The sequence below is a fragment of the Haliotis rubra genome, unplaced genomic scaffold (assembly GCF_003918875.1).
Source record: "Haliotis rubra isolate DU_JTF1 unplaced genomic scaffold, ASM391887v1 Scf429, whole genome shotgun sequence".
Taxonomy (NCBI): Eukaryota; Metazoa; Mollusca; class Gastropoda; order Lepetellida; family Haliotidae; genus Haliotis; species Haliotis rubra.
In genome coordinates this window covers 191,684-215,363 of record NW_025767112.1, presented here as the reverse complement: position 1 = coordinate 215,363, position 23,680 = coordinate 191,684, and the positions used below count along the sequence as shown (strand labels likewise).

Here is a 23,680-nt window from a genome sequence, read left to right as displayed (position 1 = left end):
GACTGTTGTAAGTTGTGAGGGTATTTGCAGCATTTACTGTTGTAGGTTGTGAGACTATTCGCAGGATTTACTGTTGTAGGTTGTGAGGCTATTTGCAGCATTACTGTACCGTTGTAAGTTGTACTATTTGCAGCATTGTAGGTTGTGAGGGTATTTGCAGCATTTACTGTTGTAGGTTGTGAGGGCTATTTGCAGCATTTACTGTTGTAGGTTGTGAGTGTATTTGCAGCATGGACTGTTGTAGGTTGTGAGGGTATTTGCAGCATATACTGTTGTGTAGGTTGTGAGGGTATTTGCAGCATTTACTGTTGTAAGTTGTGATGGTATTTGCAGCAATTAGTGTTGTAGGTTGTGGGGGTATTTGCAGCATGGACTGTTGTAAGTTGTGAGGGTATTTGCAGCAATTACCGTTGTAGGTTGTGAGGGTATTTGCAGCATGGACTGTTGTAGGTTGTGAGGGTATTTGCAGCATTTACTGTTGTAGGTTGTGAGGGTATTTGCAGCATGGACTGTTGTAGGTTGTGAGGGTATTTGCAGCATTTACTGTTGTGGGTTGTGAGGCTATTCGCAGCATTTAATGTTGTAGGTCGTCAGGGTATTTGAAACATGTACTGTTGTAGGTTGTGAGGGTATTTGCAGCAATTACTGTTGTAGGTTGTGAGGGTATTTGCAGCAATTACTGTTGTAAGTTGTGAGGGTATTTGCAGCATTTAATGTTGTAGGTTGTGAGGTTATTTGCAGCATGAACTGTTGTAGGTTGTGAGGGTATTTGCAGCATTTACTGTTGTAAGTTGTGAGGGTATTTGCAGCATGGACTGTTGTAAGTTGTGAGGGTATTTGCAGCATTTACTGTTGTAGGTTGTGAGGGTATTTGCAGCATGGACTGTTGTAAGTTGTGAGGCTATTTGCAGCATTTACTGTTGTAGGTTGTGAGGGTATTTGCAGCATGGACTGTTGTAAGTTGTGAGGGTATTTGCAGCATTTACTGTTGTAAGTTGTGAGGGTATTTGCAGCATGGACTGTTGTAAGTTGTGAGAGGTTATTTGCAGCATTTACTGTTGTAGGTTGTGAGGATATTTGCAGCATTTACTGTTGTAGGTCGTCAGGGTATTCAGCATACATGTACCGTTGTAGGTTGTGAGGGTATTTGCAGCAATTACTGTTGTAGGTTGTGAGGGTATTTGCAGCAATTACTGTTGTAAGTTGTGAGGGTATTTGCAGCATTTAATGTTGTAGGTTGTGAGGTTATTTTCAGCATGAACTGTTGTAGGTTGTGAGGCTTTTGCAGCATTTACTGTTGTAGGTTGTGAGGGTATTTGCAGCATGGACTGTTGTAAGTTGTGAGGGTATTTGCAGCATTTACTGTTGTAGGTTGTGAGGTATTTGCAGCATGGACTGTTGTAAGTTGTGAGGGTATTTGCAGCATTTACTGTTGTAGGTTGTGAGGCTATTTGCAGCATGGACTGTTGTAGGTTGTGAGGGTATTTGCAGCATTTACTGTTGTAGGTTGTGAGGCTATTTGCAGCATTTACTGTTGTAGGTTGTGAGGGTATTCGCAGCATTTACTGTTGTAGGTTGTGAGGCTATTTACAGCATTTACTGTTGTAGGTCGTGAGGGTATTTTCAGCATTTACTGTTGTAGGTTGTGAGGGTATTTGCAGCATGGACTGTTGTAGGTTGTGAGGGTAATTGCAGCATGGACTGTTGTAGGTTGTGAGTGTATTTGCAGCATTTACTGTTGTAGGTCGTGATGGTATTTGCAGCATGGACTGTTGTAAGTTGTAAGGGTATTTGAAATATGTACTGGTGTAGGTCGTGGGGTTTGGGAAACATGTACTGTTGTAGGTCGTGAGGGTATTTGCAGCATTTACTGTTGTAGGTCGTGAGGGTATTTGCAGCATGGACTGTTGTAAGTTGTGAGGGTATTTGAAATATGTACTTTTGCGAGTTGTTTGAAGTATTTGAAATAATTAGTTGAAGTTAGTGTGTGTCTGCTCTTGTGTCACGGGTTTGACAATATGACGGTTATACACATCCATCAAGTGTCCAGACACACCTCCTGGGTTGAGAGCAGATTGTCTTTCTAGTAACGATGAATGTAAAATGACACATAACACAACATTTTCATCCCGGTCCACTGATCATTTGCTCAGGCAACACCACTAAAACTATTGAGTCCTTACTTCCTAAATGTCGTGGTAAACATATTTGTTTCATAATCGCACAGTGTGAAATATTACCACACTGTCGTAAACCAAACCAAAGCTAGGTTCTTAGTGATTTATTATCCCTACTATTATATTTGTGCTTGTTTCAGACCCCCCTCGATGTGTGGCGAACATGGATCCGTGGTTTATAGTGGTCATCATCTGGATGGCCTGGTTGGCCGAAGCCTGTGACTTCCCGGACTTCATGCAGACACAAAACAGTACCCAGCCCTGGTACTCACATGTCAGACACGACGGGGCCAGATCAAGAGTCATTGTTGTGCAGGGGGGCTCCATTAGTATCACAGACACTCTTCTGGCAACAGAGGAGCAGTGGAACTGTACTGTTGCCTTGAGGAACAAGTATGTTGTGCAGAAGGACCAAGGGTCCAATCAGATGCTGTTTTCCTGCGTTAAGTTCTTCAAGAGAAGCAGGTCAATAATGCAGGTGGCATGGTCGCAGTCTGGTAAAAAGTTAGACCCGGAACATCTCTGCTCAGATACGAGTCTTGTAACAGACCCGTGGCTACTGGTGGCATTCCATCTCTTAGAGTCCGATTTCTCCCCTTGTTCTGTGTCAGGTGGCTTCAACATGAAGATCGAGGATTCTGATGGTAAAAGAAATCCATGCAATTTGATGGACCTCCCCATGCGTCTGGAGAGTGACTGTCTGGCAGGGGAGGGCGTCACTTTCAACTACCGTTCCCAAAACTGCCTTCCTCTCGTGTCCATGCGCACTGTCCAGGAAACGATATGCGTGGCCAGCTGGTCCACGTCGCGCAGCCACTTCTCCGTACTGAGGAAGCACAACGTTGACGACATCTGGTGTCTGAGGATTCCCCGACGGGAGCGGCACACCATGCACGCCACCCTGTTCACCGACGTGGCCTGTGTAGACCCGGGCAGACACACGAAGGAAACTGTGTCATATCTGACTCTATACTTGGAGCGAGTTGTGTACAACAATCTATGCGCTGACGAGTACCCTGAATGTGCCGATATGCCGTGTAATGGCTACACCCGCAGGCAGTGTATGAAGACGTGCCGAGCCTGTGATCCGCGGAGACCGGCGGCGATATGTTCATTCCCCAGGAGTTATCGAGGTTCATTCACCCTTGTTGACAGAGATGGGACTAAGGCTGTGGAAATAAGTGAATCTTTGATGACTATACAACATGTCGGCACTTTTAAGTGTATGGTATTTAGTGGCAGCCCATCCGCTTCCAACCATATCTACAGCACTGTGTCAATTACTGAGAACGGCTGTCGGCCCAGGTACAACTGTGTGAAGCTGAAGGAACTCGGCCCCTCTGTGTTAGCCTACAGCCTCAGTCAGAGTCTTGTCTGGCCGAGCGTGGACTCCCAGCTTAGCGCATCTGCATGTGACAAAAGAAAGTTTACTGCTGATTTAGATCCAATATCCGACCTTTACAGATCTCACTATGACACAAAGAAGCCTATAGTTGCGGAGTACCCGCGCCCAGTAAGTGTGGCTTGTAACCTGACATCAGCCTACACCATACAGGCCATGTTTCAGGATGGCCACATCTGTCCAGGCAGCATGTATGAAGACTGCAAGGAGCAAAGTCGTCTCAGAATGGATTTTACTGAATGCCTCTCAGCACCTTTGGTCAACGAGTATAAGTGTATAGCTGTGTTTGAAGGGCAATATTGGGAGAAAATTGTGCTAATTCAGAATACCCTCGATAAGAATGATGTTCGTTGTATTGTGTTCAACCACCTAAAGAAGCGAGAGGCCCTTGTCATGAGGGCTGCCGAGTGTGATAAACTCAGCTGGAGATTTGCTAAAAATGATGTGAGGAAAGCTCTAGTGACGCTTCAGATCAGGCAAGATATGTTTCCGTGTAAGAACTTACCCAGCATAGACAGGACTACGTCAGCCCGGAAAGGCCAATTGTCCAATGACAGTGTCTCTACGCTCGTCACTGTTGACCCCACCCCAGGCCCAAATAACCCGTCCCGTCCACAGTCTGATGACAGTTACCAGCATGTAGACAGCGCACACGCTGCCGCCGGCAACCCCAAGTACGGTGGCAGCGACTTTATCATAGTGTTCGCTGTGTACTCAGGTCTTTGGTTGTTATAATGCATTTATACATCATTTCCCCGGTGAGATACTCTATGTCCGACAGCTAACAGATTAAATATTTATTCATTAGCTGTTTCGTTAGCCTGTAATACCACATGGTGTTCTTTTCCCTGTAACAGTGTTTGATAGTTTTACCTGAATTCACGACGATGCATATTATATCATAAAAGTATATACTTGTGTCTCTACTATAATACACCATGGTGTGGCCGTCTACTGTAACACGCCATGGTGTGTCCGTCTATTGTAATGCACCATGGGGTGTCCGTCTACTGTAATACACCATGAGTGGTGTACCGTGTGTAATACATGAAGATGTCACGTGTTGCATGCTCCGTGTGCCTGGGGCGGTGGGGTAGCCTAGTGAATAAAGCGTTCGCTCGTCACGCCGCAGACCCGGGTTCAATTTCCCACAAGCGCAGAATTCCTGGTGTCCCCCCGCCGTGATATTTCCGGATAAAGCGGTCTATCATCTCACTCACACACTCTGGATTCCACATTGCCATACGCACCGCAGCCATTATTCTCATTGTGAACAAAGCTTATAGATTTTTAGGTTAGGTGAGCTGCAGAGGCTTGTCGCTCTCTTCTAATTTGTAAACGCCACTTTGTACCTGTCCACGTCCCCAACAACCCGATCGCTGCTGGAGCTGCTTAATTGCACCCAGTTGATAAGGAAGACTTTACATAAAATCAGGAAGAATGCTGTTATATTCTGTGAAAGTATCTGAAGTTATTACGTCTACAGCGTACATGTTCATAACGCTATTACCTGTCTGTATACCAATACCAGCCTGTGACGCCTGGCGGCGGGTCACTGTAAACATCAACAATATGGCCACTTTGGGCACTTACTTGTTAACTAGAAGAGATTTTTGTTTGTACATAGTTTCCTTCAACTGTCATACTGATGGTTTGATTCAAGTTGTATATTTTGTATGTGTGAATAATGATTACGGAGCTCCTGTATATTTCGGTGTGACTTCGTGATATAGGTAACAATTAGTTCAATTACATTTACTTCATTTCTTGTTGTCAGTGTTGTTGTGTTAGTGAGGTACAGAGAGCGCCCCCTTGTGACACTCTCCACACGAGGATGCTGGATGTGGACAATACGTATGGGGTACGTACTCTCTATTGTACATTGAACATGGCAGAGTAACAACACACACGGCATCTAGTTTCACATGGTAATACCTTATATGGGAGTGTGTCTCTATCAAATGTATTAGAACCGAACAGCTATTGGTTCAAGATCATGATTTGGTCAGTTTCAACATGAGATATAACATCAGTAATGACAGGTACAGATTAGGTTAGCGCTCGGACCAGACGATCGCTGTGTCTATTACTGGTAGAACTCATCTAGTTATATTCTTCGCATGGGTGTGACAGGTGAACGTCCAGTAATCGGATTAACTGTGTCTCCGTGAGTCCTTCTGAATGCATTAGCCACATGGAAACACCAAACCATTTACAACTCATTTCCTTCCACAAAGGAATCAGAATCATTAATGTATAGTGAAAATATACACAGTACTGGCTACCTGACAGTTCGGTGGTTGATCTATGACCTATCACATAGATATATATAATTCACGTGGAATCTTGGGTCTTGACCGTATGTTTAGATATCTGTGTCTCAACCCACGTGTTCGTCATACATCGGTATTATAGCCATAATAAATATAGTTTGCTTCATATATACTGAGTCAAAAAAAGAAACTTCACATTCTTTCTTCAGGGCACTTTAAAATAACAAGAGATGGTAAGATGGTTAAATTGTTATTATTTCATTGCTGAGATCTGTGTGATGTACTCGATACACTGACAGTGCCATAATCAGTTCCATTAGGCTACACCGCCGTTCCAAAACATGGGTATACAGAATGTCAAGTCACAAGAATAAAAATGCGAAATTTCTCAGTTCAGTATCGTGTATGGCCGCCCCGCGCATTCACCACTGCCAAACACCGTCTCCTCATCGACTGCCTGATGCTTGTGAACATGTGGTTGGGGATTCTGCGCCATTGCTCTTGCAAGGCAGCGCCAAGTTCCTGCAAATTCTGAGGTTGGTTCCTAAGACCACGAAGCCTTCTCCCAAGTGCATCCCAAACGTGCTCTATTGGATTAAGGTCAGGGGACCTCGATGGCCAGTCCATGACGTTGATTCCAGCGTTTTGAAGGAAATTTCGTGTCAACATCGCGGTATGCGGCCGAGCATTATCATGCTGGAACTGTAGACCTGGGCCATGAGCCGCCATGAAAGGAACGAGTTCAGGGGTGAGCACCTGGTCGCGGTAAGGTTTCCACGGATGACCAGAAGTCGGGAACGGTTGTTCCCACAGAAAGCACCCCACACCATGCAACATCCGCCCCCGAATCTGTCGACTTCCTGTACACAACATTGGGCATACCGTTTACGACGTCGTCTCCAGACTCTATGCCTGCCGTCCGCGAATCTGAGGGTAAACCTGGATTCATCTCTACAGACGACTCGATGCCAGTCTCTCTGGGTCCATCGGAGGTGACGTTGGGCCCACAGCAGACGTTGACGTTGATGAAACGGCGTCAATATTGGCCCACGATATGGACGTCGAGAATGGAGATTGGCAGCCCACAACCGATTTCGAATGGTCTGTGAGGACAGTCGACCTCTAAACATCTCAGCCCTGGTTCGTGTAGCCGGCAGAAATCTGTCACGTAGGTGACGTAGGACGATTTGACGGTCTTCTGCTCGTGACGTCACACGTGGACGACCCGACCTTGGGCGATCAGAAGTGGTGCCAGTTTGTTGTAGACGACCTCGCAAACACAGTACGACGGCTGCATCCCATTGCTCCTGCGACGTCAATAACTGATCTTCCCGCTTGCAACATGCCAACGGCACGTTCACGCTGCACATTTGACAATCGTGGCATTTCAAGTACCGTTAGAACTGTGGTTTAAAAGTGTTTTTTAAATTCTTGAGGCCAAGGCAAACACGTGCATATGAAGAAAACTTCGATGCGAAGATCACGTGATCGACTGCACGTGCAAAACCTGATTTGGCACTAACGTTATTTGCACGACGAATGGATGGGTTTGAGTGGGTTTTGCTAACGTTTTTCTAGAGTCGAAAGATAGGGATCCCATTTCGGATACATAGATGTATCATCAGAGAAAAATTATACATTATTTTTCAAATTACATTTTGTGAAGTTTCTTTTTTGACTCAGTATATAATGATTCAGCCTAACGTCAGCCATTAACACAATTTCTATGTGGCGGAAAGCCCCTGGTGATCCAGAGGAACTTTGTTAAAAAACGAAACATTTTTATCACTTGCACATTCATGCACCTGGGGCATTCTGTGACACTGAAAGATACATGTAAATATTGCAAACTGTTTCAAACGATGCATTAAGCATTCACATTTTACAGCATAATACAAGATGCGTTTGAAATTATGTTTTATCATTGCAAGCTGTTTCAAACGTTGTATTATGCATTCGTATTTTGCAATATATTACAAGATTTTTTTTAGCGGAATCGACAGTATGTTGGAATGGTTTAGTGACTCATGTGAATGCGCGGTGACTCGTTGATACTGACAAAGCAAGGAACATAGCAAAGCTCTCTGATTACTGTCATAGTATGCGTCCCTTGGCGATAACGCCTGGTTAATACCCTTGTAAAATCAACAACTCTCTGCATAGGCATATCGTTGTGGCGAGAATACTTATACCTCCAAGGTTTGCCTTTGGGAGAAAAACACACCATTGGAATAGCGAATTGTCGACAGAAAGATTATACGACTCCTAAAATATTTTAAACGCACCTGTCTGTGAGACAGTGGAAGTGAACAAATGGTTAAACATTCAGTGACAGTGTTTGACCACTCGCTGGGAACTAGGGCGTTGAGTGGTTGGGAGAGTATGTGGTATACATTTAGGTTCCAGATAACAGTGGGAGGTTTTACAGTCCCTTCAGGTACAGGTACAGGTTAACAGTGGAAGACATCGCATTCAATTTAGGTACAGGTACAGGTTAACAGTGGAATACTTTGCATTCCCTTTAGGTACAGGTACATGTTAACAGTGGAATACTTTGCATTCCCTTTACGTACAGGTACAGGTTAACAGTGGGATACTTTGCATTCAATTTAGGTACAGGTACAGGTTAACAGTGGGAGACTTTGCATTCCCTTTAGGTACAGGTACAGGTTAACAGTGGGAGACTTTGCATTCCCTTTAGGTACAGGTACAGGTTAACAGTGGAAGACTTTGCATTCCCTTTACGTACAGGTTAACAGTGGGAGACTTTGAATTCAATTAAGGTACAGGTACAGGTTAACAGTGGAAGACTTTGCATTCCCTTTAGGTACAGGTACAGGTTAACAGTGGAAGACTTTGAATTCAATTTAGGTACAGGTACAGGTTAACAGTGGAAGACTTTGCATTCAATTTAGGTACAGGTACAGGTTAACAGTGGAAGACTTTGCATTCCCTTTACGTACAGGTTAACAGTGGGAGACTTTGCATTCAATTTAGGTACAGGTACAGGTTAACAGTGGGAGACTTTGCATTCCCTTTACGTACAGGTACAAGTTAACAGTGGAAGACTTTGAATTCAATTTAGGTACAGGTACAGGTTAACAGTGGGAGACTTTGCATTCAATTTAGGTACAGGTACAGGTAAACAGTGGAAGACATTGCATTCAATTAAGGTACAGGTACAGGTTAACAGTGGGAGACTTTGCATTCCCTTTAGGTACAGGTTAACAGTGGAAGACATTGCATTCAATTAAGGTATAGGTACAGGTTAACAGTGGTAGACTTTGCATTCCCTTTACGTACAGGTACAGGTTAACAGTGGAAGACTTTGCATTCCCTTTACGTACAGGTACAGGTTAACAGTGGAAGACTTTGAATTCAATTTAGGTACAGGTACAGGTTAACAGTGGGAGACTTTGCATTCAATTTAGGTACAGGTACAGGTTAACAGTGGAAGACTTTGAATTCAATTTAGGTACAGGTACAGGTTAACAGTGGAAGACTTTGAATTCAATTTAGGTACAGGTACAGGTTAACAGTGGAAGACTATGCATTCAATTTAGGTACAGGTACAGGTTAACAGTGGGAGACTTTGAATTCCCTTTAGGTACAGGTACAGGTTAACAGTGGAAGACTTTGCATTCCCTTTACGTACAGGTACAGGTTAACAGTGGAAGACTTTGCATTCCCTTTAGGTACAGGTACATGTTAACAGTGGGAGACTTTGAATTCCCTTTAGGTACAGGTACAGGTTAACAGTGGAAGACTTTGCATTCCCTTTAGGTACAGGTACAGGTTAACAGTGGAAGACTTTGCATTCAATTTAGGTACAGGTACAGGTTAACAGTGGTAGACTTTGCATTCCCTTTAGGTACAGGTTAACAGTGGAAGACTTTGCATTCCCTTTAGGTACAGGTACAGGTTAACAGTGGAAGACTTTGCATTCCCTTTAGGTACAGGTACAGGTTAACAGTGGAAGACTTTGAATTCAATTTAGGTACAGGTACAGGTTAACAGAAGGAGACTTTGCATTCAATTTAGGTACATGTACAGGTTAACAGTGGAAGACTTTGCATTCAATTTAGGTACATGTACAGGTTAACAGTGGAAGACATTGCATTCAATTAAGGTACAGGTACAGGTTAACAGTGGTAGACTTTGCATTCCCTTTACGTACAGGTACAGGTTAACAGTGGAAGACTTTGCATTCAATTTAGGTACAGGTACAGGTTAACAGTGGGATACTTTGCATTCCCTTTAGGTACAGGTACATGTTAACAGTGGAAGACTTTGCATTCAATTTAGGTACAGGTACAGGTTAACAGTGGAAGACTTTGAATTCAATTTAGGTACATGTTAACAGTGGAAGATTTTGCATTCCCTTTACGTACAGGTACAGGTTAACAGTAGGAGACTTTGCATTCCCTTTAGGTACAGGTACAGGTTAACAGTGGAAGACTTTGCATTCCCTTTAGGTACAGGTTAACAGTGGGAGACTTTGAATTCCCTTTAGGTACAGGTACAGGTTAACAGTGGAAGACTTTGCATTCCCTTTAGGTACAGGTTAACAGTGGGAGACTTTGAATTCAATTAAGGTACAGGTACAGGTTAACAGTGGGAGACTTTGAATTCAATTTAGGTACAGGTACAGGTTAACAGTGGAATACTTTGCATTCAATTAAGGTACAGGTACAGGTTAACAGTGGGAGACTTTGCATTCCCTTTAGGTACAGGTACAGGTTAACAGTGGTAGACTTTGCATTCCCTTTACGTACAGGTACAGGTTAACAGTGGAAGACATTGAATTCAATTAAGGTACAGGTACAGGTTAACAGTGGTAGACTTTGCATTCCCTTTACGTACAGGTACAGGTTAACAGTGGAAGACTTTGCATTCCCTTTACGTACAGGTACAGGTTAACAGTGGAAGACTTTGAATTCAATTTAGGTACAGGTACAGGTTAACAGTGGGAGACTTTGAATTCAATTTAGGTACAGGTACAGGTTAACAGTGGAAGACTTTGAATTCAATTTAGGTACAGGTACAGGTTAACAGTGGAAGACTTTGAATTCAATTTAGGTACAGGTTAACAGTGGAAGACTATGCATTCAATTTAGGTACAGGTACAGGTTAACAGTGGGAGACTTTGAATTCCCTTTACGTACAGGTACAGGTTAACAGTGGAAGACTTTGCATTCCCTTTAGGTACAGGTACAGGTTGGAAGACTTTGCATTCCCTTTAGGTACAGGTACAGGTACAGTGGAAGACTTTGTACAGGTTAACAGTGGGAGACTTTGAATTCCCTTTAGGTACAGGTACAGGTTAACAGTGGAAGACTTTGCATTCCCTTTAGGTACAGGTACAGGTTAACAGTGGAAGACTTTGCATTCAATTTAGGTACAGGTACAGGTTAACAGTGGTAGACTTTGCATTCCCTTTACGTACAGGTTAACAGTGGAAGACTCTGCATTCCCTTTAGGTACAGGTACAGGTTAACAGTGGAAGACTTTGTATTCCCTTTAGGTACAGGTACAGGTTAACAGTGGAAGACTTTGAATTCAATTTAGGTACAGGTACAGGTTAACAGAAGGAGACTTTGCATTCAATTTAGGTACATGTACAGGTTAACAGTGGAAGACTTTGCATTCAATTTAGGTACATGTACAGGTTAACAGTGGAAGACATTGCATTCAATTAAGGTACAGGTACAGGTTAACAGTGGTAGACTTTGCATTCCCTTTACGTACAGGTACAGGTTAACAGTGGAAGACTTTGCATTCAATTTAGGTACAGGTACAGGTTAACAGTGGGATACTTTGCATTCCCTTTAGGTACAGGTACATGTTAACAGTGGAAGACTTTGCATTCAATTTAGGTACAGGTACAGGTTAACAGTGGAAGACTTTGAATTCAATTTAGGTACATGTTAACAGTGGAAGATTTTGCATTCCCTTTACGTACAGGTACAGGTTAACAGTAGGAGACTTTGCATTCCCTTTAGGTACAGGTACAGGTTAACAGTGGAAGACTTTGCATTCCCTTTAGGTACAGGTTAACAGTGGGAGACTTTGAATTCCCTTTAGGTACAGGTACAGGTTAACAGTGGAAGACTTTGCATTCCCTTTAGGTACAGGTTAACAGTGGGAGACTTTGAATTCAATTAAGGTACAGGTACAGGTTAACAGTGGGAGACTTTGCATTCCCTTTAGGTACAGGTACAGGTTAACAGTGGAAGACTTTGCATTCCCTTTAGGTACAGGTTAACAGTGGGAGACTTTGAATTCAATTAAGGTACAGGTACAGGTTAACAGTGGGAGACTTTGAATTCAATTTAGGTACAGGTACAGGTTAACAGTGGAATACTTTGCATTCAATTAAGGTACAGGTACAGGTTAACAGTGGGAGACTTTGCATTCCCTTTAGGTACAGGTACAGGTTAACAGTGGGAGACTTTGCATTCCCTTTAGGTACAGGTACAGGTTAACAGTGGAAGACATTGAATTCAATTAAGGTACAGGTACAGGTTAACAGTGGGAGACTTTGCATTCCCTTTAGGTACAGGTACAGGTTAACAGTGGAAGACTTTGCATTCCCTTTAGGTACAGGTACAGGTTAACAGTGGGAGACTTTGCATTCCCTTTAGGTACAGGTACAGGTTAACAGTGGAAGACATTGCATTCAATTAAGGTACAGGTACAGGTTAACAGTGGTAGACTTTGCATTCCCTTTAGGTACAGGTACATGTTAACAGTGGAAGACTTTGCATTCAATTTATGTACAGGTACAGGTTAACAGTGGGATACTTTGCATTCCCTTTAGGTACAGGTACAGGTTAACAGTGGGAGACTTTGCATTCAATTTAGGTACAGGTACAGGTTAACAGTGGAAGACTTTGAATTCAATTTAGGTACAGGTACAGGTTAACTGTGGGAGACTTTGCATTCCCTTTAGGTACAGGTACAGGTTAACAGTGGAAGACTTTGAATTCAATTTATGTACAGGTACAGGTTAACAGTGGAAGACTTTGAATTCAATTTAGGTACAGGTACAGGTTAACAGTGGAAGACTTTGCATTCCCTTTAGGTACAGGTACAGGTTAACAGTGGAAGACTTTGCATTCCCTTTAGGTACAGGTACGGGTTAACAGTGGGAGACTTTACAGGTCCTTTAGGTACGCAGGTAATCTTGCAATGTATAGAATCTAAATAATAGTGCATACCATTAAAGATTAAGTTAATTATGTGTAAATATATAACGTATATTGAATTAGATCCATGGGCAAAATGTATACCAACAGTACATAGACTGAACGCCGTACACTATTTACATTATAATGCACAAATAAGGAGAGAGTGTAGGTCCGTATGTTGCTGAGTTATTGAAACTGTTACGTTCCCAAATGTGTTGTTGCTGTGTGACTCTGTCATACTGTGTCGGAGATCACAACACAAGTCTTAAGGACTGGTATAACTGCCGTATAACAAATTACGGACGTGTGTACGTGCGTGTGTGTGCGTGTGCGTTCGGGAGGGAGTTCGGGATTGTTGTGAAAACATTTGCAACAAAGCACTACAATTTTAATCCTACACGCATCAAAGTGACATTTTTGTGTTCGGGATCTAAGCACATTTGTTTCCGAGTAGTGCGCGTTCCAGTCAAAGCGCCAGATGCCTCCTCGGCATATGTTAGGAGGGAGTTATGGTAAGGCATATGTGAAGGCTGTTAAAACAACTTTCTGGAGGGACTGCAAGATGAGAACAGATTGAAAATCAATAGCGAAGTCCGAGTGTGTTGGACGGTGAACAAAGGCTCCAATGAGCCACTGCCAGGATTAGCCAACTTCTTACTGACCTCATTATGGTCTGGCAGCATGCAGTGGGCATGTGTGGCGAGGTACTGGCTGCACGATAGAGGAACACCAAACACAAGAGATACTTCTTCAAGTTCCCCATACTAGCTTAGCCACTTGTGAACATGAATACATTACATTTGTTTCTGGATAGGTTACTCTTTCAAACGACGTTCAAGGGTATTGTTTGCCCCTTCATCAGATGAATACTGAGTAAATGTATGAGATTAATATATACGTGATGATATGTTTACAAGGTAGGTCTGATCCACAAGGATAACAACAGACAGTGGTACAGCTAATGAGATTGACAATAAGGCAGCCGGTTAAGTACAATGACGGTGTAGCGGTAGTAACACGAACGATGAAACATTCAAAATGACCATGTGTGCTGGATAATAGGATGGTGACAGGATTAAAGCACAGTGGAGTTAACGCTGAGCAGGCAGATATCTTGGTCCTTGGCTTTTATTTAAATAGTCTCCTCAACTTTTCTCTGTTTTCCAGGAGCTGATTTTGGTTTTGAGAATCTTGGCTCGCTGCCAGGAAATATGGCGGCCGGGAGTTTTGATAAGATTTTCCAAAAGAACAGATTTCCTGTCCGATTTGCCAACAGAGGTCCAGTGTTCTTGTACGTTGGTTGCTGTGGAAGTTTCTCGGGTATTCTTTGGCGTGGGAGGTAGCTTAAAATGGATAAGGGTCTTTCGTGAAAACTTAGATAAACTTCCATGGTCAACTTCCGTTTTCTGTTTGACAGAACTTTACAGAAGTACTGTTAGACGTTTTAAGAACACCTCGGCAAAATACGAAACCGACTTTTAGTCCTTAACTTCCTTAACGTCTGTACGTCCTGGTGGTATTTTCGCCTCACGTGTACATCTCATTTACTCATCTAATCCATACTGGACTTAATGCCCAATGACAGCATTATCTAAACACGTTTAAACTCTAACATACACAGATGATAAGGATACATGGGATACCAATGTGTAAATGTGTATAAATCTCGCTAAACGTTGACACACTAAACATATTTAACTTCTAAACATGAGTTTTGACCAGAGATGTGTTTCATGTAGGATTTAACAATCCTTGCTAAGTATGTCTGGCATGTGGTTACATTGTGAAGACAGTTGTAGAGAGAAGTACTGACCACAGACTCCAGCTGCGTTATACCGGGCTAACACTGCCAACATGCTCCTTACATGAACCGTTTGTGGCGTTGTACCAAGATGACGTACTTGTAAATTACGTCATCTCCGCAACAGATCTGTGAGATTGTCAGCATAGACCATCAGGAATCAACTGCGCACTGCAGGTACCCAAGCTAGACAACCATACATAGGACCTGTGTGGCGCAATTTCATCGTGCTCAACGTTTACAATGGGTCCTCAGACATGGCAGATTCAGTCAGAGGCAGTGGAACAAGATTGTCCTCTGAGTTGAGTCACGCTTTCCATTGCCTTTGCCGATGGTAGGGTACGGTTGTGTCGGGGGAGGGGAAATCCTCACCCACAGTATTGTGTTCTTGAGGTTGAAAGATTTGGAGGTGGCAGTGTAATGGTTTTGTGCTATAGGTAGATCTCAGTTGTCATCCAGGTTAGTCTAACTGCCATACAGTGTCGGGACCAAGTTTGGACACCAGTCTTTCTGTCAATCAAGCAGCTTCCTGTTCTTGGACTGACATTTCAACATACTGCAGTTCTGTTGCCTTACCGTTTCCCACACCCGAACCCAGTGGGACACATTTTGGATGTGCCGATAAGACGATTGTGTAGGCAAATGAATCAATCCCAAGACCATGCACGAACTTGACTAATGCGTACGACCGTCGAGTGAGGGTGCCCCAACATGCACCCCTGTGGCCATGAGGAGACGTTGTGTTGCCGTCACGGTTGCCCTAGAAGGAATTCACACTCATATGGGATTCTGTTTAACAAGTGTCAAGTTTTTAATGTGTTTCAATATATAAATGATTGTTCATGGATGTGCACACGGGCACCATTAGAAACATTCGCACTAAATATATTGCCTAGTGTCATACGAGACATACTGTGCACACTGACTGTTTACAACGCACAAGATAGTAGCTCGGACAACGGTACCATCAGTAGTGATGATGAAAAAAGTCATTGTTCACGGTGGAGGTAAGGCAATCCCGCATATCACACTAGAATGTCTGACAAATACATCTCCTCTCCACGACATGTTGCTGCCGGGTCGGCCAGAGTAACGTCTTTTATTCACGTAACCAAGGCATCGATTGATGTGATCACAGTTGATACTTCTATCTAAATGCGTTTCACAGGTGAAATTTCATTGTGCACGAATTCTTTGAAGAAACATTTCTGCCGTTTCCTGCAGGCATCTCGTATTAGAGTGATGTTCTTTACCCATTAAACATGTGCGATATCGATGTCAACCCGTCTCTCAAGTTGCAAATTGTGCGTGACTCCCGTTCGTCTCCCGGGTACTCCCGCCTTGTGTGGCTTCGTCATCTAGCCGGCTTGTATGGCGGCATTATCGGAGACTGCAGGTTGGATTAGTTCATTAATTAGCCAGCGGGACTGTATTGTGCTGTACACAGAGCACCTGGGGAGTTGCGGGCCTTGACAACAGTGCCCAGGCGCTCTCGGTCGATAGTCATATGAAACTTTAATGTTGAAGGTTCGATCAGATAGGCATATAGCGCTTTAGTGAGTGAGTTAAGATGTCCAGTCACATCGGTAGTATTTCAGCCATATAGTGACCAAAACAAGTTATACTTCCATGATACATAAACCCAGAATATAAAAACCTGTTTGAAGAACTAGACTAAAAACAACCAAAACATCACAGATACAGATGTAAAACCAGCATGTAAATCTTATACCATAGACAACAGAGCATGTAATAAAGGCACAAGATCGTCAACAACTGAAGGTGGATCACCATACTAAGGACGTTTGCTTCCTACATGGACCCTAGCTAGATTTACAGCATCACTTCAGCCGTTGGTGCTATTTATTAAAATTATTTACAAACCATATTTATCAAAACTTTTAAACACATCAATATCCTTTAAAATACAATGAATAAATGATAATTGGCCTGGTTAAGAAGATCCTTCATTTTTTACCACTGAAATATTGATCCCCCGTGGTGGAAAAATCAATAGAGGAAGCAAGACATGTTTGACCGTGATTCCTTCATCACAAGGGACACAGATTGGAGGATCCTCACCTTTCAACAGGTACTCATGAGCATACCTAGAATGACCAATATGACATCTTCGCATAATAACTTCTTCAAATTTTGGACTGACAACCCAAGTAGGTATAACCAATAGTTGGTTTCAGTTCATGTAATTTATTTATTCACACCTGGGTGCCACGCTTCTTTAGCATTAGATCACCGGTGTAAGTTATAATGATAGGTTTGTTCAGTATAGGGAAGAAGAGGTTGTATCACAGATTTGTTGAGTGCTGTTTAAGCTGCAGCGTCAGCCATAGTGTTTCCAGAAATTCCAACATGGCTGGGTAACCAACGAAAAACGATGTCGCGTTGGCCAGTAGCAAGGACGTTAAATAAGTAAATAATTTCAATTAACAGTGGATGTTAAGAATATGAAAATATGACGAAGTGTGTATATTTAGACTGGTTATTTATATATTTTACAGCTGTTAGTATGGCATTAGCCTCCGTGGTAAAAAGGGAGCCGCCATCTTGAAGATATTGTTCTGGATCCAATGAAAGTATCATAAGTGTTTCTTAATTCATTATATTGTGGTTGGTTAATAAGTTGGTTTGTTTCAGATTTCTTCAGTTTAGTTAATGTTAGGTCCACCTTTGGCCCTACTAACTGCCATGGCGGAGAAGAGAAAAGCTGAGTTTTTATTTTCCAGATCGATTTTAGCTGCAGAACCAGCAGATTGTATTCTTATTCCAAATGGTGGAATAGGTGATGCTTTGTTATTGTAGAGTTTCATAAAGAGGATTAAATACACAGTCATATGGATGGTTGGATTTAGTAGAACGCAATTTAGAAATAAACTGTAAAGATAATTTAAGACGGCGTAGTTTGAGCGATGGCTCATCAGCCGTTACACATATAACCTGTGAATCGGTGAGGTTCTGAAGGCTCCAAGACAAAGCCTTAATTAAGCCTTGTTGATGGATTGAATCTAATAGCTTTTTTAAAATTGCTGTTACAAACCCTACCATAAATGATGGATCCGTAATCCAGTTTAGAACGGATCAGAGCTCTGCAAAACTGGAGGAGGGGCTTTTGATCCCTTCCCCATTTCGTTTTCATTTAGCATTCTACCGGCCACGGTCCCACTAACTCACGACCTACCGTCGTAGATAGAGCATATCATAATAGATGCTGCGCTGGGGTGGGGCACAGCACCCACAAGCTTACATCTTCGAAAAGTGGTGGGGAAGTGGTCACTTTCTCTGTGCACATGGGAAGGGGATCATTGTTGTTTTTGATACTACAGTGATAGGTCACCCTTGCCATGGCTAATATGTTGTGCTGATTCTCAATGTCCCCAATAACAGGTCAGCTCTCTTTAATGCGGCATTTATGCTCAGATTTTGAATGCGTCGTTTTACAACCTTATGAACGCCAATACGGCCAATCTCAGTCTGTTGTTTGAAGACTTTGGATCAGGTGTCTGCAGCCACAAAATACCTGTGATCATCCCACACACAGGGCGCCCAAGGTGGACAGCACAGGTCCAGGGTTTCAGAACCAGATTTAAAGAAACAGTCAATCTCGTAGCTGTTCTCGTGCAGGTTACCAGGGCATCAGGAACCGTCTGCATGCAGCTGATCAGCCACCACTGCTTCCACGGGTTAGCTTGCGTACTTGGTGTGCTGGCGATTAGGTGCCTGACTTTGATAGTGTGGGTTCGATGAGACTCAACCCGACAATAGTACTAGAATCTTTACTTTACTGAGAAAGTGCAACCCCAAACCTAATATGTGTTACATGTGACCATCTTATAACATATCGTGCGCAAACTACATTGCATCGTGCGCACACTTTGTTACATCGTGCGCACCTTTGTTACATCGTGCGCACATTTTAGTATCTCGTGTGCACGATATAAAAAAAAATAAAATTCTCCTAATCATGTCCCTTCAGCGCTTCCGTACGATTCCGTAAAATACAGTAACTACATGATACTACAAATAACTTATTCTCCCTTTCATTTTTTTTCATCTAAGTGATAAAGGGCCTGTTGCGCGGAACATGTTTTCAAAATTTGAGGCTCACGACTACTGAAGGATTTCTATTCAGTGCATTAGTTCTGTCAAAGTAACTGTTAACTGAAAATCTGCCCAAAAAACCACGTGTGTACTATCAGCTCTAAAAGGTCCTAAACTGGGTCCTTTCCTCTTTTGCATTTTGCATACCCAAGCTCAATACAAATCCGTAGAAAGAGAGAAATAATGTTGAGTCCAGCAAATGTAAAACCAATAACTCGTATAGAAGATTATAGCCCTTAATACAAATAGAATCTCACCCAGTTGTCTACTGATATCAAATATATCAACATGAGTTGATAAAGTTACAAATATCCGAGGCTTGTCGAAGGTATTTTTACTTTTATCAACGAGTGTTGATATATTTGATATCAGCACACACGAGGGTGAGATTCTATTTATCATACATTGTAAACCAAAAGTCACTGTGTTCTTTAATCTGATTGGTTGAAAAACGTGATCAAATGGTATTCGATTCCCGGAAATTCGCTGCGTATTAATACATACAAACATCGCTCACACCATTGTATTGTTACGTCGTCAGCTGTGATGACGTCATTCAAATCATATTGTGACGTAAAGTCCGAATGACGTCACAAATGAGCAGTTCTAGATGCTACCATGGGAGACAGCTGAAACGGCCGGCTGATGACATTGCACTGCTGTACCCGTACTCTGTGTCAATGAGTGCAGACACAAAAACGTGTGTGGACCTTTTGGTTTACTTTTGTGTTTACAATGTCGATAAACATCATGTGTTGGCCAATTTCCGGGTGTTATTGAGTATTTGAAGCACGGGAATTTGGAATATTCCCGTGCTTCAAATACTCAATAACACCCGGAAATTGGCAAAGACACATGATGTTTATCTCCTAAAAATCACTCTTCAATAGTTTTCAATGAAAAATCTCCATCTCTGAACACGGTACTGCCAGTAGACTTGCAGTTCAGCGATGTCATAGCATTGTGACGTCATCAAGTTCATGACGTCATAGCATTGTCAGGGCATTGTACAAACTCTACTGTAAAAACGATATCTCCTAGGATATATCGTTTGATCTCACACAAGCAATATCTCCTGTGGAACAGTTTGGGATGACAAGATCAAGTAAGGACTTTCTATATAGCCACAAAAGGTATCTGAGACAAGTGGAAGTGGATTATCTGCAACTCAAAAGATCCACTTTTGTTTTTTCATATTAACGGTACGAGCATTTCCTTAATATAACTTCATTCCTTGATCTATGGGGCTTTTGTTACTAAACATTGTCACCATAGATTTCTTACATTTCGAGTTAACTCGTCAAAACTGGAAGCAACTGTTATCTGAAGCTGCTGTACTTCCTCAGTAACAAACTACTAAGTCACTCCAGAAACTACAAAGAATCCAAATTTCCGCAGCCAGATGTATCACCCACACGCATCTTCATGACCAGATGACCCCAGTACTACAGTCTCTACACTGGCTCCCCATCTCTGCAAGAATTACCGTCAAAATCCTCATTCTGACTCATGACTGCCTCTACAACGATAACTTTCCCGACTATCTCAAACATCTCGTCTTCGTGTACGTAACTCAGCGAAGTCTCCGATCCTCCTCTGACTCTCTCCTCACCCAACCTCCACCAAACCATACGTCTGACCAAGACTTCTCCTTTGCCAGCCCTAAACTGTGGAAATCTCTTCCAAAGGAAATCAGGAACACTTCATTGAAAGAAACTTTTAAATCTCTGCTAAAGACCCATTGCTGCCTTTCTGTAAAGTTATATGGACTATTTCCTTCACCAATATTGTCACAGCGCCGCTGAGCATCTCTATGGTGGATATTAGGCGCTTTATAAATACATTATTATTATGTTTTACAGACTGAAGATAGTATTGAGCAGAGACTGTGGTTTTGAGATGGTTTGACCAAGATATTCTTGATTGGGTTCTGTGCCTTCCCCTGGGGCAAGTCCCATCTCCAGTATGGTTTGTCTCATTACCGGGGGAAGGCTGACTGTGCTGCGGAAATGAATTGAAACTTTCCTCTTGGCTGTCTGTAACCCAGTGAAAAATCAGCTTCAATATTATTATTATTTATTATTATTATTATTATTAACAGCATACATGTGCAATTCGGGTTAAACACACATGAGACAAGACTCCGGCAATCCCGTGGGCATAATTTGTGCTCCTCTTCTTGTTGGCCTATATCGTTGTGCGTAGAATCGGAATTTCTGCTCGGATTGGCACAATCAAAAATATAGTCGCAAGCAACGATGTAGGCTCCTTGGCTTTAGTTCTATCTCGCCTATTGTGTCTGTCACATATCTGATGAAAGTGGTAATAGTTTTAGTTAATATGAATCATATCACTGCTAGTCGAATGCTCTTCGACTGGAAGTACTGGAAGGTCTTTAAGTTTCGATAAATTCATCACAAAAACTTTTTCTTAGATTAGAAAATATCACTTGGGTATCATGAATCTCCAAACAGAAGAACGCTTTGTTCAAACAGCTATCTTAATTACCTCTAACAATCATGAAGAAGATATATACCAAACTGTGATACTTTTCACATGCACCGAAGAACAGACACTGATCAGCTAACGTTTGAGATACATACGGCTAACTTTCATTGTGTTCTCTAGAGAACCGATGAAGATAGCAACTAAAGTGTGGAAAATATAATTTCACTTGTCCCTCTGTTGTCTTTGGAGATGCATTACTGCAATCGGTAGATATAATTGACACTAATAGCCAACTTGTACAGGTACATTTTGGTCGAAATTGGACGGTTGGTTTCAGAGTCACGGGTGTTTGAATTGTATTTGAGGGCTAGAAATCGTCCAAAACGGTGCCAGAACACGTTATTAACAGGCGAGCGGATCTTCCAAATACAGCCGGGTTCATGTACCTTTTAAGAAGTTCTGGAGAAGGAATAGTTCTCTCTTTAAAAGGAGGTATCTCAGTTGTTCTTGGGTCTACGGTCAAAACAATTACTGTTCTGGAATCACCAAGACTTCATCTATCATACTGGCACGTTTTGTGCAGAATTTGCACGATGGTTACTGGACATCAGTTATGGAAAGTTTGGAATGTATAGAGCTGATGGTTCGAGTTCAGCACATTTTGGGAGCAAACTACTCAGAAAACTGCTGAAAAACATGGCCAAAACCTGTAAACAAAAATAACTGCCAAACAGTACATTTTAGCGACTTGACCCGTCCATGCAAAATTGTTAGGAATTCGATTGTGCATCTGTACAAGAGATTTGGAAGTGTTAGAACAATTAGTTCTTGAGATATTTGCAGTCAAACGTTGAACTTTTGGAATTAATTTTGAATTATCTCCCCTTTGCTATTGGGCCTAGAGTCTAGAGATTTTTAAGGGGAATATCTACACCTCGGTGGGCATCTGTGTGATTTTTTGTTAGCGATTCGGAGCATTGGTTTAGGAGGTATGTTTGGTACAAGAATCGGCGGAATAATAAATATTCATAATAATCCGAACGATTACAATAGGTCTCCTGCCTAGAGGCAAGGAGCCCTAACAAGACAGTTTAGCCATGCATATCGAACATCCGTTCGACAACGGTCAAATGGCCAAGTCACTTCAAATATACACATGAAAATAAGTGACGCAACACTATGACTTTAGCCCCCATATATAGCCATTTATATTCATATCCTAATCATATATCATGTATTGCCATTCGTGCCAACAGTACGATGTCTAGCTGCCAGGTGCTCAGTCCCTGCTCCATCGACCGTGAAGGACACGGGGACTGGGCAGCTGTCCACCTTGGCAAAATTTCTTCAGCCTATCAACGAGAAAAAAAGAACAGTGGATGCCGTTACATGAACTATCGCCCGACAGTTCTAGTCTGATTGTAATAAAGTATCGCAGCAGTGTAATTTGATCCTATCAGATCCAGTTTCTGTGTTTTTTACCTTAAAAAAACAAAAACATCGATCAAAGGATTAATCGATAACACGTTGATTGATTAATTATTTTTATCTTGCACAGAGGATTTTTTTCATCACCGTGTAAGTTATCGCCAATACATCAGTATCATGCATGCGCAGTTCCTGTCAATAACAATTCCGATACATTTTTCCAACGGTGTTTGACAACAATCATTGAAAGGACAGAAAAAGAAAATTCTTCAGGGTAAGTCAAAAGAAGAGAAAAATGAAAGATAAAGTTATGAACCCTATATTTCTTTTAACTTAGTCGGGGGATGTCCCACGAACTATATAATAGCAAGTTCAAGTTCACAAAAGTCATTAATTGTTTCATTCCCTATAAATCTACAGTAAAACACCCACTCAACCAGTCACACAATCAATTGATCGAGGTTATTTTATGATATAAATATATATTATTGCACGAATGACATGAGCAATTCAGAAATGACCATAACTGTTACAGTTAGTTCTGAAAAAAGAGCTATTTGCACTGCCATGATTCCCTTCTGCCGCGTTATATATAAACACGATCGGCGGCAGTGAACGGGCTGGACACATCGGGAAGTAAACCCAAGTACAAAATATTGCACTTTTGATTTGCAATTTTACGCTTATAATTTTGTTTATTTGTTTTTTCATAATCAGCAATGTATATTATATGGCGGAGTAAATACCGCTAAAATATGGCGATAAATGTTTGGCAGCCAGTAGTGTTTATGTATGTAGGGCTTATTCTATGACATATCGTTCCTTTATGTGGATATTGAAGGATC

The 23,680-nt window shown here is 42.1% G+C and overlaps 1 protein-coding gene across 3 annotated transcripts in view; it reads left to right on the top strand.

Moving 5' to 3' along the window:
- LOC124288908 overlaps positions 1-5,345 on the top strand; it is a 29,937-nt gene extending 24,592 nt beyond the window's left edge. For all 3 annotated transcript variants that reach the window (XM_046725499.1, XM_046725500.1, XM_046725501.1), the window contains exon 2: positions 2,318-5,345. In XM_046725499.1, coding sequence (XP_046581455.1) covers positions 2,341-4,314 — 1,974 coding nt within the window. In that variant the 5' untranslated portion in view covers positions 2,318-2,340 and the 3' untranslated portion in view covers positions 4,315-5,345. The remainder of the gene's footprint in view (positions 1-2,317) is intronic.
- The last annotated feature ends 18,335 nt before the right edge of the window (positions 5,346-23,680 follow it).